Below are 18,645 nucleotides of genomic sequence, written 5' to 3'. Positions count from 1 at the left end.
AAACACTTTTCCCTGCAGCAGTCACCTCTGGAGGACCAGAGGGAAGAGGCAAGGAGAGCTTCCTGGAAGAAGATTTGTTTCCATGGAGATTGGAAAGACCTGCCAATCATCATCAGCTCCAGGGAAAGCAGTAAGAAAAGAGGATGGAGAGAAGCCAGCGTCCAGGATGGGAGTTGGGGATCACTGAGTGGGTGGTAGTAGTGTGGAGTGGCAGGCACAGCCAGGTTTGCCTGTGGTTTGTTTTCCTTTGTTTGAGACAGGGTCTCTCTATGTAGCCTTGGCAGGCCTGGAACGCTTGCTATATAGACCAGGTTTGCCTTGAACTCAAGGAAATTCACCTACCTCTGTCTCCTATGTGCTGGGATTAAAGAGATGTGCCACTATGCCCAGCTACAGCCAGATTTTCAGCTGGTGAGACCCCACAGGGGACAGAGGATAAACAGGGAAAAGCAGGGTGACAGAGAAGACAGGGTCCTAGTTTAGAAATTGCTTAGCCTGAGGTGTTCCAGAACATTCCAGATCTGAAAAAGCAGAGTTCTGTGTGGGGGGCCATTCCCCAGTCCCACATTTCCCCAGAGTGCTCTTGAGTAGAAGCAGCAGGAAATATTAGTTAGAAGGATAGAAGGGAGAGAAACAGATAGAAAATACAGGATAGACTCAGGAGGGCCTGGATCCTAATCCACTGGGCCCTGACTGTCTCTGCCCTAGGGTTTTTAAAGGAATGCCAAGGGGTGGAGCAAAAGGCCTCCCCACAGCAAAGCCAAGTGCAGACCATCTCAGACACCTGTACTCAGGCCCGTGGTCCAATCATCCTCTTTATGCAGACCTGCTGAGTAAAGCCACTAAGAAACCTAAAAATGGGCTCCAGCAGCTCTGGAAATGGGTTCACATGGAATCAGCCAGCAGCAAAGGCCAGACCAGAGAGCCGAGGACCTCTTCTTTCTTTTGTATGTACATGCATGTTCATATATGTGAGTGCTAGCATACACGCAGCAGTTGGAGGGCAATCTTAGGTGTCAGTCACTACCTTCATTGAGACAGAGTCACTTTGCTGTCTGCTGCTGCATATGCCAGGCTAGCAGGCCCAAGGACTTCTGGGGATTCATCTGTCTCCATCTCTGTGATGGTTTAAAGGAGAAATGCCCCTGTAGGCTCACATATTTGAACATTTATTCCATCCCCAGTTAGTGGTACTATTTACAGTTCTGGAACCTTTAGGAGGTGGAGGAAAGGAGGGGCCTGAGGAGGCCTGTGGACACCCACCGCTGCCTGTGTGGGCTGCTGCTTCTTGTTCCGCTTGGGCCGTAACTTGGTGAAGTGTTCCAGTCTCCTGCCTTCCTCTGAGGGCAGCTCAGAAATGAACCCCGAGCTTCGCTTCTCCTGCCGGACTGATGGGAAAGGCGGGTCTTCGATGTGAATCGGAACCTCTTCCAGAGCTTTGTCAAGATCAAACTCCATTTCTGAAATAAAACAGAGCCCAAAGCAAAGGGTGATGCAAAGAGTATAATGGAAAACTCCCCAGTCCCAGCACTGGGGAAGCTGAGGCAGGAGGATTGCTCAGTTCAGGCCAACCTGGGGTACACCCTCAGACCTTCTCAAAAACAGAACAAGAACAGGAAGAAAAGAAAAGAGAGGAGGAAAGGCAGGGGAGGAGGGAGAAAGGGGTTTGAGAAAGGAAGAACAGAGAAGCCCAGTTCCACCACGAGCAGTAATAAAGCCCTAAGAAATCTGTACAAGCCATTTTTTTTGCTTTGTTCTGTTTTTCAGGCAGGATCTCGCTCTGTAGCCAGGCTAGCCTGGAACTCACCACGTGCCCAGGCTGACCTCCAATTCACATCCATCCTCCTACCTCAGTCTCACAAGATTATAGGAAAAAGTAAACATACCTGGCCTCTCAAAGTCTACTGCCCCTCACCAACTACCCAAATCTTTCTCAAGTTATAGAGTGGACCCCTGTGGAAAGTGTGAGCTCCCTGCTGGGATGTTTTCCAGCTACAAGGAAGTGGCTGGCATTGGCACCACACTCACCGAACGCCCTGGAGACAGGCCGCAGCATTCGGCTATGGATGCTCTTCCTCTTGGACTTGGGAGTCATCTGGCAATCAGACGGAGACAGTACTTAGGTGAGCATGGAAACATGTCTCAAACTCCAAGGCCCCAGGCATCAGCTAGTTAAACTAGGTTCCTGCTTCACAATGGCTCCACTGGAGCAGCTGCTCGGTGGATTCGGGAGATGCAGAGACGGATTTCTAAATGTTTAGAACTTTCCCGAGTGATTCAGTCAACTGCTCTTTTATCCTACACCTCTAACCAGTTAAAAATCTATTCCTACGGCTGAAAAGAACAGGGAATGATAATTTAACTCTAAGCCATACGTGAGAATGTCAGAATGGAGATAAAGAACCAGACGCGAAGACTGTAAAAATCAGTCACAAAGCACCGAGAGAGATTATTCACGACTGTAATTGTCGGTTGTCACAGCAACACTGCTGCAGGTACACTGTATGCGGGCTCTGTGTGTCACTTCAGCGCTTCAGGTAGCTCCACTCTTTGCTTCACAGTGTGTGATTAAAATTTTAGGATCATGTGCCACAACTCAAAACTCTCAGCTGGTACTTCTCAGTAAATGTCTTAGATCCTGCTAGACAAGTAAGTCCCAAAGCAAGGTCAAACTTGAGAACATCTTCCGAGTGTTGGCATCAAATATGGGGCATCCACCACCACCCACAACTGTCATTCATCACAGACCATCAATCACCAGTCACATCTGTCATCCAGTGTGGATCTTCCATCACCACCCACACTTGTCATCCAGCACAGGCCATTTACCGACAACAACATTGTATCACAGTATGGATAATCCACTGCCTCCTACACTCGTCACCCAGCATGGGTCATCTACCACCCATGGAAGTGTCACCCAGTGTGGCTCACCTACTACCACCCACAGCTGTCATTCGGCACGGGCCATCTACCACCACTGGCACTGGCACCCAGTGTGGACCCTCCACTACCACCCAGAGCTATCTCCCTCAGAAGATAGACAGATGGTGAGGCTGGGTAGAACCTCAGGCATCAGCTATAGAGAGAAACTTGAAGGTCAATACCAAGTCATGGGATGGGTGAGAAACACTAACCTATCTGAGCTATTAGAGGGTCTGGGCCAGGGCATGAACCAGTAACCTTCCTACTACACCATTGCTACCAATACAGATAATGGACTGCAGTTGTGTTTAAACCAGCACAGATACTAATTTTTTAACTTCATTTGGGGGCGGGGAGGGAAGAAGAGGTGAGGGTTTTTGCTTTGTTTTTGAGACAAGGTCTTATTATGTAGCCTAGGCTAGCCTCAAACTCATAATCCTCCTGACCCAGACTCTGATATGTTGGGATTTCAGACAGGTATCACCAAGCCTGGCTCAAAAAACTGACCCACATACAAATTAAGAGAAAACAGAGTTGAAAGAGTGCTGCCTATGTTGATGAAACGGTTGTCAACTAAGGCTTCCTCAAAGTCTATGTTCTTTAAAAGAGTAAACTGGCTCACACCGACCTGGAAAAGCAAACAGCTTTTCCGTTTTGACAGTTACCCTGGTTTTAATAAAAACAACAACAACAAAAACCCATTTGCTATTAAATGCTGGGAGACTAGAGAGAGAAAAGCTGAGCAATGAGATTCCCACACAAATAACGGCTTTCCTGAAAGACCAGTGTGACTCTCTAGAAGCAGGCAGGCTGCGTGGGAAGAGCAGTGGCCTGGTCTGGAAAGCAACTCACTCCTCAGATTCAGCAAAAGTCCGGTAGGCATCTATTTATAAGAAGAGTCTCTGCTAAGGCACATGGTGTGTTTAGTTCTCCAGAGTTTTATACACCTTTCACACACCCTCGGTAGTGAAAGGGTCAACAGGGAAGCCAGGAACAAGGCATATGGTGTTCACCGATGACGGCAAACTCAAGGCCAGCCTGGACTTAACCAGTTTAAAGTGAGCCTTGCTTGACTACACATGACCCTGTCTGAAATACACACACAAAAACTACACATTTCATCAGATAATCACTCATTTCGATAATCATAACTAGGAAAGAAGTTTAAAATGTAGGTGTATAGGAGACCTGAAATTTTGTGTCCTTGTGCTTCAGGATTAGGTTTTTTTTCACAAAGAGCATTCACAGACAAAAACAGCCTAGCTCAGGATTTCACCTCCTTAAACCTAGTATGATAGGTAAGAAATACACGTGAAATGTGTCAAAAATGGTAACATTTTGTGTATGTGCATATAGTAGCTTTAATATTTGAAAAAGGACACATGTATAATTTCATGTACAGATAAAGAATAGATAACATCTAGAGAAAGAAACCCATTTGCAGACTTGGTGACTGATCTGTAAATAAGTCATTTAGCTTAACCTAATTTTGGAGACACATAAAAACATGAAAGTCACTGGGCATTTCACTGGCTGATAGGGATCAGAATGGAATTAGTTTTCTTATTATAATTGTGTTTTCCAGTGTTTCAAAGCCTGGTATTAAGTTCCAAATATCAGAAAAAAAATGTCTTCTAAGTACATTCCACTGCATTCTTGCATTTTGAATGACCTAAGAGCAGAGAACTGCTACTTATGCTTCCCATAAAAGTCTTTTGTTGATCTTACCATTTCTGTTAGTTCCCAAGTTTTGCCATCCGTACAAAGGGCCAATGGTCTTTGGCTAAAGTGAGAAACTGTAGCTCAACTGGTTTCTACGTCAAGAATGTGATCTACTTCCAGCCTGTAGTCCCACCGTGGAAGAGGCTGAGGCAGGGGGACTGTTGCGAGTTTGAAGCCAGGGGGCTCCACACAGACCCTGTTCCAAGGCAACAAAGGATCCTCCAATGCCAATGGCTTCCACCCCTCTCTCTCATAAGGTTTACACATAACGCAGAAGGAAAAAGAAAAGCGGACTCCACCTCTCACGAGCGGGGCCTTTCCTTGTAATGCTTCCCTTCTCAGGGTTGGGGAAAGTACAGACTTGCTCAGGCTCACTTGCCTTGCTTATGACTTCATCCCATCACTCCTAAGTGAGGACATGTAAAGATGGACAGACTTTTTTTTTTTGTACAAGAGCTTATTTAGCAGCAAATAGTCCAGCTTCTCTAGAAATCCACTTGTTTGCACGGTTCTTCCTCCTCCCAGTGGTTAGGTTGATAAACTGTAACCTGGGGGGAGGACGGCAGCGGCCCATCTTTAGACCTGTGCGTGCTCTTCTTTTGTGCCAAAAGGAAAGGGTTAATTCCTTCTGACTGTGCCTTAGCCCCTTTCCACCATCCCTGCACACTTGTCAAAGCTAAGCACCTTTCCGAGTCAAGGAAATCCCAAGCTTCTCCCAGATGAAGGGCAAGGGCAGCTGAAGCAGGAGCAGGCTAGCTTTCAGCCCAGACAGAACTAACTTTTAAAAATGCATCTTATGAGTAAGAAGGGGAAAATATGTTAAATCTTCATTTTAAAATGCAATTTTAGAAGGAAACCCTAAATATAGACTTTCTTATCTTGACACCATAAAGTGCCAATAAATCTGCACTGTGCTATAAGCGTGAACAGCATACCATGGCTGTTTCTCAAGAGACCAAAAGCAGAGTGGATATCTACATTACTTGGAAATCTTTCTCATTGGATCCAATTTTTATAATGTGGAAAACTATTCTGCATGTAACTCAACAAAGATTTGTCCACTGTCAACACAGTTTACAAAGTAATGATAGATCTTGGTTCACAACAGTTTCCCCCTCTCAGACCCACTTCTAACAGGTGATCTCTAAGCATACCAGTTTTTATAAATGAGACTTAAATTGCTTGAATCACCATGAAGATAGGATAAAGTAGTTTCCTTATTAAAGCATTTTTTATTTTTGCTAAGTTTTCACCAAGAGTATTATATAATGCTCTCATTCTAAGCTCAAGAACCAAAATTATTTTTTTCTTCCGGAAGAAGAAAAAAAAATAAACACCCCCCCCACCCCCACTCCCACCCAACCCCCTCCCACCCCTACCCCCACCCCCACCCCGGCCAAACACACACAAAATCAGTACCAGCTGAGAAGCAGATTAGGGACTAATCCGAGAAACAAATTATAATGCCAATTTTCTACAATCCTGGGCCTGCAACAAGCAATATGACAAGAATGAGAAATACTTGGGCATTTGCTCTTTGTGTCTTAAGAACTTCCTCTCTCCCTCCCTCAAATGCGGCACCCTCTTCACTGAAGCTCTCTCACTCTCAGGCACCCAGCTGGAGAGATTTTCAATTCATCCCCTGGTTTATTTAAGACCAAACCATCTGGTCAACCCCAATCCTGTCTCTAAATTAGTGCCTGTTTCATTCAGGATCTGCCGAGGGAATGACAGCATCTCCTGGGAGACCAGCCAGGCAGTGCAGAAGAAGCAAATGGAGCGTGAGAATGCGAACCAGCACGGCCAGGGGCTGCAGCGCCACTGGAGGATACTTACACTTGTACAGCAGAGAGTCTCCATGCAGCAAAAGGAAAGGAAAAAAAATATGAATGGAAGAGAGACAAAGCAACAGCATTACAAGAAAAGAGGAGGGAGACAGACTGCACATAAACAAAGTAGAAAAAGCTAAAATACACAAAAAGCCATTGCAGCAAGGGAACAGGGGGAGAGAAGTGCCAAGTTCACAGCGTAAAGCATCCAGCCAAGCTTTTAATAAGCAGCAGCACAGCTACAGCAAGAGAAATCACAATGTTCATACATAAAGATATTAACTCTTATTCTAAGTATGTCTCCAAATCCATGGTGACATCATCAGCTGCCAGGGAACTCAGTGGGCAGAACACTGGACAGATACTAGAACCCCCACACAGGTCTTGTCTTGGCCTGCAACAGTGTGGGGACTGTGAATCTTTGTGTAAGGACAGATGTCCCCTGAAAGGCCACTTTCATTGCATTTCAGGAGATAAGCATTTACAATTCTCTCACTCCCTCCATTATCAGAACTTCTTACACAGAATCTGATGCCATTGACTGGTCCAAGTGCAACTCAATATTTCCTGGTAGAAATGAACATTTTTACATTAAAACTTTTAAATCCATTGGTCACCATTAACAGCTGTTAATACATCTTCCCATTTTTAAAGTAAGGATAATATATTTTAAAAGGCCTACTTGAGTCATCAGTGTGTGTGAAAATAGCATGAGGTGACAGAGAATCCTTCTTAAGCTTCCAGAAGACATCTTTTGCAGAAGGCTCCCTACTCCATCTATCTGAGGCTGTATTTTTCTTAGTTCTGTATTTCTTTTTTGTTTTCTTTTCTTTCTTTCTTTTTTTTTTTTTTGAGACAGGGTTTCTCTGTGTAGCTTTGCACCTTTCCTGGATCTCACTCTGTAGACCAGGCTGGCCTCGAACTCACAGAGATCCACCTGCCTCTGCCTCCTGAGTGCTGGGATTAAAGGCATGCGCCACCACCACCACGCGGCTTAGTTCTGTATTTCATGTGTCAATTGTTCCCAACATAAAATGAAATGACAATATAGAGCTCCTCAGGCTGTGTGTGCAGACAGTGTGGGTCACTGCAGAAGAAAGGGAGGATGCAAGAAAAACCACTTCCCAATACCATCCCTGCCATCATCCGTACTCACAGAAAGGCTTTAGCTGGCAATGTCAGGGGGAAAACCTTACTCTCAGAACTCTAATTTCATACTTACTAAGCATTTTCCTGCAGACATGGTTCATTTTATGACCTATCAAGTGAGCTCAAAAACATCTTTGCTAAATGACAGGAAAAAGAGTAAAACTATATTTCCAAATCTTCAGTTGTCATGCCTGTGTTAACACACATGTCCCTGGAGCATCCACAAGTGTGACTATGGCTCCAAGTATGAGGAATCAGTCTTATAGATCATCTTAAGACTTCCCTTCTCTTCCTGAAAGATTACTTTATCAGGACAAGTCCTCTGTCCAAACTATACCTCAATCACTACTAGTAACATTGAAGAACCTTTCGGTTGGTTCATTTCCTAAAGCGACAGTTCCATGAAGAGGGAAACCATGGCAACCAAAAACTCAACATTTCGACACGGTGAAGACTTCACTCTCATGCCTGTAAGTTCTTGAAACTCACTTAGGCTGTCTTGATGTCACCACCTCCTCACAAAAGACAGGAAGGAGTTGTCAGTGGAAAGCAGCTCCCTATACCCAGGCATCCCAGAGATGGGCTCAAACCTTGGATCTCCCATTTGCTCAGTTATGGAATCTGGGCCAATGTTTTTTGCAACATCGGGCTGGTTTTCCAGTTTAAAATAGATTATTGTGGGGATTAAATAAGCTATAGACTATGAAGTGTTTACACAGCACCCAGCATGCTATGCTGGACCATCAGTGACCTCACTGAGCTTCCGTGATGGGTCCAGACTGGGAGTGAATATAGTCTTTCCCCCTTTTCTTCTCTCTTCTCAAAGGGAAGAGTAGGGTTGGGAGAGATTATGTGTAGAGTAGATTTTTTCACAGAAAAAAATACCTAGAATGAATCTAAAAGCCCCTGGTCAAAAGAGACAGGCAAGAAATAACAGTTGATAGGTCCAAAAGTAAATGATGGAACAGCAGCTAAAAGGAAAAAAAACAGAGAGCCGTGGTTCTCAGCCTTCCTAATGCTGCGGCCCTTTAACACAGTTCCTCCCAACAACAAAAGTATTTCCTTGCTACTTCATAACGGTAATTTTGCTACTATTATGAAATGTAATATCTGATATGCACTCCCCAAAAGGGTCATAACCCACAGATTGAAAACCACTGATATAGAACGACATGAAGAAATCTCAAAACACTGTTCAGCAAACAGTTTCAGGAAGATACACGTTGGCATGCCAGCTACTTACATTCTAAAACCACCAGACCGTACTATCAGCTAGCTGCTCATGAACAGATGCACATTTAAACATGGAAAACAATGTGTCCTGTCAGACCCCGATGGTGCCTATGGGAAGAGGAAGGCCAGAAAGATGGCTGGCAGTGGCCAAAGGGGGCCATTGTGCTATTTGTAATGCTTTAGATCAATCAAGGTTCTGCAAAGGTTACAGAATACCTACTGTGTGCTGGTTCCTCTTGGAGAAGGGACAGAATGGCAGTGAATAAGATACACTCCCATGCTGAGTTCGTGTTCTAGTTAGACCAAAGATGTTGGCATGCCAAAAGCTAGCTCATGAGGAGCTGGGAATACTGGCATTGAGCACTAGCCAGTATTATTTTAATAACTGTCCTGGTTTGCCCCCCACCCCAAACTAGAGTTATCTGAGAAGAGGGAACCACAACCGAGAAAACCCATGCCCCCGTAAGACTCGCCTGTAGGCAAACCTGTGGGGCACTTTTCTTAGTTAACGATTGATATGGAGGGGCTCAGTAGGTGGTACCACCACGGGGCGGGTGCTCTGAGGTGGATAAGCCAGCAGGCTGAGCAAGTCATGAAGAACAAACCAGTAAGTAGCATCCTTCCATGGCTTCTGCTTGAGTTCCTGCCCCAACTTTCCTCAGTTAGCCATGGAGTGGGACCTGAGATCTGTAAGCAGAAATAAACTTTCCTCTCCAAGTTGCTTTTGGTCATGGTATTTTGTCACAGCAACAGAAGCCCTAACTGAGACAAACAACTCAAGATGTTTGTTCACAATCTCTCCAACCCATGGAAAGGAATCACTCTACATACAGGGCAACTACTGACAGTCTGGGCTTACTCCTACAAGAGCTCAACGGAACACCCCACACACTACCTCCAAGGCCACCTCCTGATAGGTGTTCATGATGAAATGGCCTAGCAGATCAAAAGAATTTGGGATAAGAAAATAATGTACTATAATAGGCAGGAAGAAATGTATACATTTCTTAAAATAACTCAGGGCTGTTTTACACGAATAAGTATTTTTTGTTTAACACTACTGTCATGTTTTTCCAGAAAAGCTTCCTTCCAGCACTCAGGAGACAACATTCTTTTGAACTCAAGATCCAAATAAATACCGAGGTCCAGTATCACAGCCACATTTTTCATTTACTTCAATGAAAACTTCTCAAGAGAGATGGATTTAAAAAAAAAAAATCAATATGAGTTCCAATGGCGTTTATCCCATTTAACAAAAAGATATAAATCTTTTGTCAGACATTTAGTACTTCCTAGTAAGCCAGCAAATCTGACTTCAAGAACTGTCCCAGACCAGGTGAGATGAAGGGGAAACTCTCAGAACCATAGGAGATGGGGGGTACAACTCCAAGAGCAGCAGCTTGGGCAATGGGACCCCCCAGCAGAGGGGCTGCCCCAGGCCCACATATCCCAACTACAAGTAGGTGCTGGCCAAGTAGATGTACCTTTTGTAAATGAGCGTAGTGCACAAACAGGAGGTATCTAGTTGGAGGTAAATACTTTTTATAAGTTAATAGCCAGAACATTTATTATAGCATCTTTTATTACAAAAAATAGGGATTTTGTTGTTGTTTTCAGATAGGGTCTGTGCAGCCTTGACTGTCCTAGAACCCATATGTACACACAGGTTGGCCTCAAACTCACAAAGATCTGCTAGGCTCTGCTTCCAGAGTACTGGGATAAAGTCGTACACCACCACACCCAGCTGGAATGTTTAAATATATAGAAGGATGCTTTTTGAAACATCTTAACCGTTGTGCTAAAAACAGATCTAGAAAGATGGTATAAATTTGGCTGAAATAAGAGAACGCCTAGAGACGAGCTCAAAAGCTTCCTGTGGGGCACCTCCTTCCCACCTCACTTCCGAAACATCTATTGGAGGACTAAATGAACATCTTTAGGTAGGAAAGACAAGCCTGGAGGAAGCTGGTAAGTGAATGAGCAAACTGAATCAGTTTCAGTTCCACATGTTACACAGCTGTAATTACAAGCACGGTAGGAAAGGGGCATTAGGCACAAAGGTAAGACTGTGAGGACTCGTCTACTCCGCTCAGCGGTTGAGCACTCACCCAGCGTGTGCAAGGCTCAGAGTTCAGTGTCCAGCACTGAGGGAGACAACAGGAAAACAAAACAGCAAAAACCAAACAGTCCTTTAAACAGGACACATCCACCCGACTCCGTCTTTCCATTCTTGTCTCACATTCGTACGACAAAATCTTTCTCATGGACTCTCACTCAGGGGTCATAAACCGGCATCCACTTCTTGGACATGAGACTCTTCAAATGTGTACATCTACTCTTTCAACTATTTACACACTTCCAATTTTATGAAGAGAGGGGAAATAAATACAAGTACTCTTCCCTTTGCTTACCAGGTGGCATTTCTGTCACTCCCAATCACCTTACGTCCTTCATTTGACCCGTCACTGCAAATTTACACATACAGACTCTATTGCAACCATTTATTACATTTATTTATGTAAGTGTGTGTGTGTGTGTGTGTGTGTGTGTGTGTGTGTGTGTGTGTATGTGGTGTGTGTTTGTATGTGTGCCAAAGCACATGTGTGGAGGTCGAAGGTCAGCCTGCAGAAGCCAACTCTCTCCTTCTGCCATGTGGGGCCTGGTGACTGACCTCAGGTTGTCAGCCTTGGAAATAAGCACCTTTAGCTGCTGAGCCATCTTGCCATGGTGGAAACACTCAAAGGTTAGTATTTTTATATTTCTTCCTTATGTACCTCTATATGATCATCCCAGAAATGATATACTCCTTTATAACCACACAATTGGTGACTCAAAGAAAATTAATAGTCATCACATAATATGCAATCCACATACTATAGTCTATGTTCAAAATTCCTCAATTAGGATTCTTTAAGTTTTTTCTTTGAGACAGGGGCACAAGTAGCCCAGGCTGGCCTCAAACTTCCATGTAGCTGAGGATGATGCTGAACTGATCTTCCTGCCTCTACAATCTACGTGCTGGCATATGCCAGTACACTCAGCCTCCCTCAGTTATCTTCAAACATATAAACCCCTCCTCTTTAGGTCCAGAACCTAATGGAGAATTGCCCATTATGTATAAGAATGTATCTTTAACCTCTTTTATCTAACCCAGCACCTCCTCTTTCCCCTACCTCAACGCAGCTTTTCTTCCCTCCATTTCCTCATAATAAGGTGCAGGTTAAAACAGTTTGGGCAGGAATTTTACACAGCAGGAGCGGTGACCTGCTGAGTCAGTCACAACAGGTAGCCCGCATCGGGTGGGCCCACCATTGTTGAGGATACTATTGGGTCACTTGATTGGAGTGGGGACTTCCCGTGCTTCATTGTCAAGTGCCATTCCTCTGTGGTTAATAGCTACTCGGGAAAGTGCTGCTCCCAGTCCCTGCAGAGGAGCCTACTTATAAGCAACTACTGGCAATTCTTGCCTTAATTAGTGAACACAATGAGAGCTGCAAAAATGGAATTTTCTTCTGCTTTCTCCTTCCTGTATCTATTAGTTACCCCTCCTCTCTTATGTCCCCTGTAGCCACTCCTTTCTTGATATTTTTTTGAGCATTACTACGATCAAGTGTATTTTTTTTTAATTGATTCAGTGTATCCTAAGATTTTACAATCACTATTCTTTCCGGCACTCAGTGTCCCACCGCGTCTATTCGATCCTCCCCATACGTCCTTTGAGATGGTTTCTTTGGATACAACACCAATCCTTGCTCTTTGATTTAAGGCCTCCTTGGCTGACCTTGTACTTTTCCGTGCACTTTGAAAATGGATATAGGTAATCCCTGTCTAATGAACTACATGAGAAAACCTAAGTGCTTCTGACTAGATTATCTGCTGAGTCAATGCTCAAAGGGGAGCCGATTCTGTCCCTAATTGATTTATAGCCTCAAATGTCTAGCCTAATGTTACCACACTTGGAGTTAGAAAGTCATTTTCAATGCATCTCTATCTTCAGAAGTCTGAGGTAGCATACATAAATCAGCTGAGAGAAACAGATACAGCTCTTTCTTTGATAATGGCTGGAGAGCACAGAGCCTTCCCCTTCAGTCAGAGGAAAGCATCAACCCTGAGAAAGCTGCAGTAAGTCAGGGGGCAAAAGGAGGAAGGGTAGGACTGGAGGATACCCCATGCTTCTCCCAAACCACTAAATCTGGCTCCTCACTGCCCTCATCAGCTCACACCCATGGCCTTGTGTCCCATCCAGCGGGAGCTGGCACTGTGATGCTCAGACACACGCATTCTGAGAACAGTACTGGCCAGAGACTGTCATTATATCAGCAGAGTGCTATCCTGAAATTGAAATGGATCATTTCCTTATTTTATCAGATCGACAAATATTTTTTAATGAAAGAAAATTAAGCCATTACCTTCCTACTATCCTACTTTCTCCATGGAACAGGAATCATTTTACTTTTTATTCTCTTTAATCTGGTAAATGAGCCCCAAGTGAAATTTCACACTTGAGTACTCGCTTTACAAATGAATAGAATGAAATATTTTTCTTGATATTAGCAAAAAACCGAAATTATCTGGTACTGATTTCAATTATATATATATATATATATATATATATATATATTGCTGTTCTGAGATGGGTTCTCATTGTAGCTCAGGCTGGCCTTAAACTTTCTACATAGCTGAGGCTAGCCTTGAACTTCTAGATCCACCTGCCTCCATGTCCAGAGTGCTGGAATTATACTTGTGCTCAATTACAACTGAGGCACCATCATATTGCCTCAAGCAAGTACCTAAGCACGTGCTAATTCAGATGGACCCGGGCACATGACACGTCCTCTCTGCCCTGTAACAGTGGAAGAGAGAGTAGAGGAAATTCCTAAGAACATTGCTGGACGGTGAGACTATGTTACTCCAACTTCACAGAAGCTTTGCCAGCATCTGTTCTCATTACTGTGAAAGAAGAATGAGGAAAGCCCTAGAGTAGTACATCTTTGTATTTTTTTAACGGAATTTTCTATTCATTTTACATACCAACCACAGATCCCCCTCCGAGTAGCACATCTATAGAATATATTTTAAAACTACTTAATTTAGAAAACCCATTTACCATGGAAGGCAAGAATAAGGAGGTTAGGTGAAGACGTCCATCCTGCCTTGGGAATAGACTCCACGGTTTGGTGACATCATGAAATTAGCTCTGTAAACATGGCACAGCTAAGAGCTGACCACAGTGCTAATGGAGAACATATTAAAGCTTATGATAATCTACTCCTTAAAAGAATAATTTGGGTGGTGAGATGGCTCAGCAGGTTTATGAAAGTTTTTGCCACCAATCCTGAGGACTGGAGCTCCATCCCCAGAGCCAATGATAGAAGGAGAGAACGGACTCTTCACGTTGTACACACACACACATACATACATACATACATACACATACAAACACACATACATACACACATACACTCATATACACACACATACACACACACATATACATACATACATACACATACACATATACATACACACACATACACATACACACACACATACACACATACACATACACATACACACATACATACACACACATACATACATACATACACACATACATTTACATACACACATACATATACACACAATACACACATACATACACACCACACACATACACACACACACACATACATACACACACATACACACATGCACACTCACATACATTTACATACACACAATACACACACACACACAATACACACACACACACACACACACACACACACACACACACACACACACGAGTAAAAGAACAAACATGAAACAGTCAAACTGCAGTGGTACCGAGCAGGGGACCGCAGGGCTGCTGAGTGCAGATTCTGGGTGGATGGATGCATGCTGTAGGCACCAACAGGCCACCAGCTGGTCTCACCACAAGGCTCAAATCCCATGAGCCCCAAGCTTTCTTGAGATCAAGTCCTCAATTTCCTTCATTCTAACTCTATCCTCAAACAGGGCTTTGGATAAAGACAGCTCAGCACTTAACCTTGGGAACCTGGTCTATACTAGAAACCAGAATATTTGCCATGTTTTGTCTATTTGTGTGTACGGTATGTGTGTGTATGGGTGGCACATGTGATTGTGTGTGTGTGTGGGGGGGTACTCAAGCATATGTACGCATGTGTATGCAGAGGCAGAGGTAGACTGAACTGGAGAGCTTCCTTAATTGCTCTCTACCCTTACCAGGGTCTGTGGCTGAATCTGGAGCTCACTGATTGGCTATCCTGGTTGGCCAGCAAGCCCCAGGGACCAGCCTGCCTCTGCCTTTCCATCAATGGTACTTTAAGGGCATTGCAGCCACACTTGGACTTTTATGTGGGTGCAGGGGCTCAAACCCAGGTCTTCATCATCTCCCCAGGTTCCATCATGTTCACATTAACTCCTTTGACTTCTCATCCCTCCTGACTGGATTCTAAAAAGAGACTCTGGAAATTGTGGATTTGTTACTTGATTTACTCATCATTGTTTTTGGTTTGAGACAGGGTCTCATTCTATACTGAAGGTATGACTAGAATGCACTATGTAGCCTGGGCTAGCCTTAAGAGAAAAATATTAAATTCAATCCTTCTGTGTCAGCCTACTGAATGCAGTGATTATTGGTATGCACATGATACCCTACTGTTTTCATAATTTTATATCATTCCTTTCTGCTGGCTTTTGGTGAGAAAGTTTGAGAAGGGTCTCATGAACATCAGGCTGGCCGTGGCACTTACTATGTAGCCAAAGATGACTACTCCTGAGCCTCCTTGCCTCCACCCCCTAAATCCTAGAATTACAGGTATGCACCACCAAGCCTAGCTTAGGAAATATTTGTACAGAATCTATTTCACCAATGAGAAAATATGTCAACAACACAGCAATATAGTTAGCTACTTTTCATTTGCTTTGAGCTTGCTTAAAATGAATTCAAGATTTACAGCCACTATTGTGAAGAGTTGGGTAAATTTCCTATCAAACATACTTCCCATATATTTCCAAAGGTATTGTTTTCTAGCAAAACATGAGTGGCTTAGTACACATGGGAGCAGTTTCTTATTGTCCTCAGAAGAGTTTTTATGGAGTCTCCACCACTTAGAGTTTCAATATCAAGTAGCTGCTCACAGGACATTGACTCCTTCAGTCACTTGGGAAAGAGGCCACAGAGCACAGAGTGAAATGCTTTGTTACAGCACCAACGAGAATCTTTAAAAACTGCACATGGTGGCCAGACAAGACCCTGTCTCAAAGTACATAGAGAGCAAAGCTAGTCTGGGGCACATATTTGAGACATGAATTTACGTGGGTGTGACTAGCTATCAATTCAGAACTGCCCACTGAGCCCAGAGCCCTGTCATTTATTTCCCACAAACCAACAGCTCACCCAGGTCCTTGTAAGCATCTCCATGGACATCACTAACATCTGATTCTGCCCAAACCTTCCAGCCCACTCCCCTTGCACTGCAAGGCTATGTGTGATGAAATGGCCTCTGCTTCCCTTTCAGCCTCAGCAATCCCGTTTCCCTTTATTCTTGTTACACTATAATGAGCAGCATTCAAACTGTCTCCTTATTCCAAGCTCTTGTGGCTCTCTCCTGGGTTGACTTACTCACTCTCTTCCCCACCAACTTCGTATCCAAATGCCAGTGTAACATCAGTAACTGTGCACGTGGCACAATGCTTAGAACCTTCCTCCAGGAAGCCTTCCTTGACAACATCCCTCCCGTGGGCTTCTCTGTTTCCATAGCAACTGGCACTCCTCTTTTAGAACACACTTTCTCATTGTATCTAACTTTCAGGTTTATTAATGAAGAACCACTTCAATCTAAAAATGAGTTTAAGCACAAATAAGACAAATCTTTTTAAAAATGAGTAAATTAGGATGAAGAAAAAATGAAGTCTCTGCATCAGTCACTGGATGTAGGCTCTACGATGACAATTAGGGTAGTCACCAATCTGACTACAGGGGAAGGCTAGTTCAGGCACCCTCTCCATCAATGCTAGGAGTCTTAGCTGGGGTCATCCTTGTGGATTCCTGGGGATTTCCCTAGCACCAGGTTTCTCCCTAACCCCATATTGGCTCACTCTGTTAAGATATCGCTTTCACTGCTCTCCCTCTCTGTCCCTCCCCCAACTTGGCCATCTTGAACCCTCATGTTCCCACCCACCCCCATCCCCTCTCCTCTATTCCCCACTTCCAGTTTACCCAGGAGATCTTAACCATTTCCCCTTCCTGGGGAGATCCATGTGTGTCTTATCCCGGGTACATGAACTGGCTTTTTACAGCCCATTCCCTATGGTGTGATGCCTTACTCAGCCTTGATGCAGGGGTGGTGGTGGTGTTGGTCCTGCCCCAACTTGGTATGTGAGCCTGTGTTGATTACCCAAGGGAGGCCTTACCCACTATGAGGAGTGGATGGGGGATGGGATGGGGGGGAGAGCAGGAGAAGGAGAGGGATGGAGAACAGTAGTTGGTATGCAAAATGAATTCATAAATAAAAAAAAAAAAACAAAGTCAGAATTATGGCTGAATAACACAAGCAATATTTCTTAAGGCTCTGGCTACTTTTTATAGTCAAATACATTCATTCAGCTCTGAATTTTCAGTAAGCACACAACTGTGTCTACGGGGTACAGTGTATACTGCTGGGAACATCTGTCACTGTTGGTTAAAATCTGGCAATTTCTTTTGTAACAATGACATTTGGGGATGAAATCAGCAGTGACCACAGCAATGATACAGAACACGTAAATAGCATAACAATATGTTTTTTTGTTTGTTTTTGAGACAGGGTCTCTCTATGTAGAGCAGGCTGTCCTGGAACTCACAGAGATCCTCCTGTCTCTGCCTCCCAAGTGCTGGGATTAAAGGAATGCAGCACCACACCTAGCCAGTGATACATTTTATAGGGGTGCTTACTCAATGGGCCCTTAATAGACATAAATCAAATTCATACCTCAGTCCAGGGAAGGACTTGGGGGCTCAAAAAACAGAGATAAGGGGTAAAGAGTTATTCTACAAAGCCCAGACTCTAAAGGGTACCACATCCTCTTCCACCCTACATTTCTGCTTTTGCCCTCAGATTTCCTCCCATCGGACTGAAGAGACTGATGTCAATCCCTGCAGCTGCTATGAGCTTCTATGTAAGACACTCATCATTCTCTAGTGTGTGCTATATGCTGATATGCTCACGTGTGTGCAGTGTTCAGAGGTGGATGTCATGTGTCTTCCTATGTATCACTCTCCACATCATGTTTTGAGAAAGGGTCTCCCTGAACGTGGAACTCGTCAGCACCCACATAGATGCTCACAACTGTCTGTAACAGGGAATCTAACACCCTCACACAGACATGCATGCCATACAGACAGGCAAAACACCAATGCATATAAAATTTTAAAAAAAGAAAAGAAAAGAAACCCAAATTTAAATATCATTGAATTCAGAACCAAGACAAAAATCTCTACCTCAAAAAAAGAAACAAACAAACAGAAAACAACAAACAAAACACCAACAAAAACACTAACTTTTTTTTTCCTCAAGAGGTATAGTGGGTACACATGATAATCCAAACATTAAGAAACTAGAAACTGGAGCATCAGGAGTTCCAGGACAGCCTGGACTACATGACAGCCTGTCTCAACACACACACACACACATACACATACACACACACACACACACACACACACACACACATACACACACACACACACACACACACACACACACACACACAGAGTATTTCT

The 18,645-nt window shown here is 43.9% G+C and overlaps 1 protein-coding gene across 12 annotated transcripts in view; it reads right to left on the bottom strand.

Moving 5' to 3' along the window:
* Carmil1 (capping protein regulator and myosin 1 linker 1) overlaps positions 1 to 18,645 on the bottom strand; it is a 256,793-nt gene that overhangs the window by 27,388 nt on the left and 210,760 nt on the right. For 8 of the 12 annotated variants that reach the window (XM_052729001.1, XM_052729011.1, XM_052729002.1 and 5 more), the window contains 3 exons: positions 6,484 to 6,501; positions 2,029 to 2,095; positions 1,264 to 1,460 (listed from right to left, as the gene is read on the bottom strand). In XM_052729001.1, coding sequence (XP_052584961.1) covers positions 1,264 to 1,460; positions 2,029 to 2,095; positions 6,484 to 6,501 — 282 coding nt within the window. The remainder of the gene's footprint in view (positions 1 to 1,263; positions 1,461 to 2,028; positions 2,096 to 6,483; positions 6,502 to 18,645) is intronic. The other 4 variants (XM_052728999.1, XM_052729003.1, XM_052729004.1 and 1 more) reach the window with 1 other exon arrangement.

Source organism: Peromyscus californicus, unplaced genomic scaffold (genome assembly GCF_007827085.1).
Source record: "Peromyscus californicus insignis strain IS unplaced genomic scaffold, ASM782708v3 Scaffold_8__1_contigs__length_139910024, whole genome shotgun sequence".
Classification (NCBI taxonomy): Eukaryota; Metazoa; Chordata; class Mammalia; order Rodentia; family Cricetidae; genus Peromyscus; species Peromyscus californicus.
This window is presented reverse-complemented; position numbering and strand designations above follow the sequence as displayed.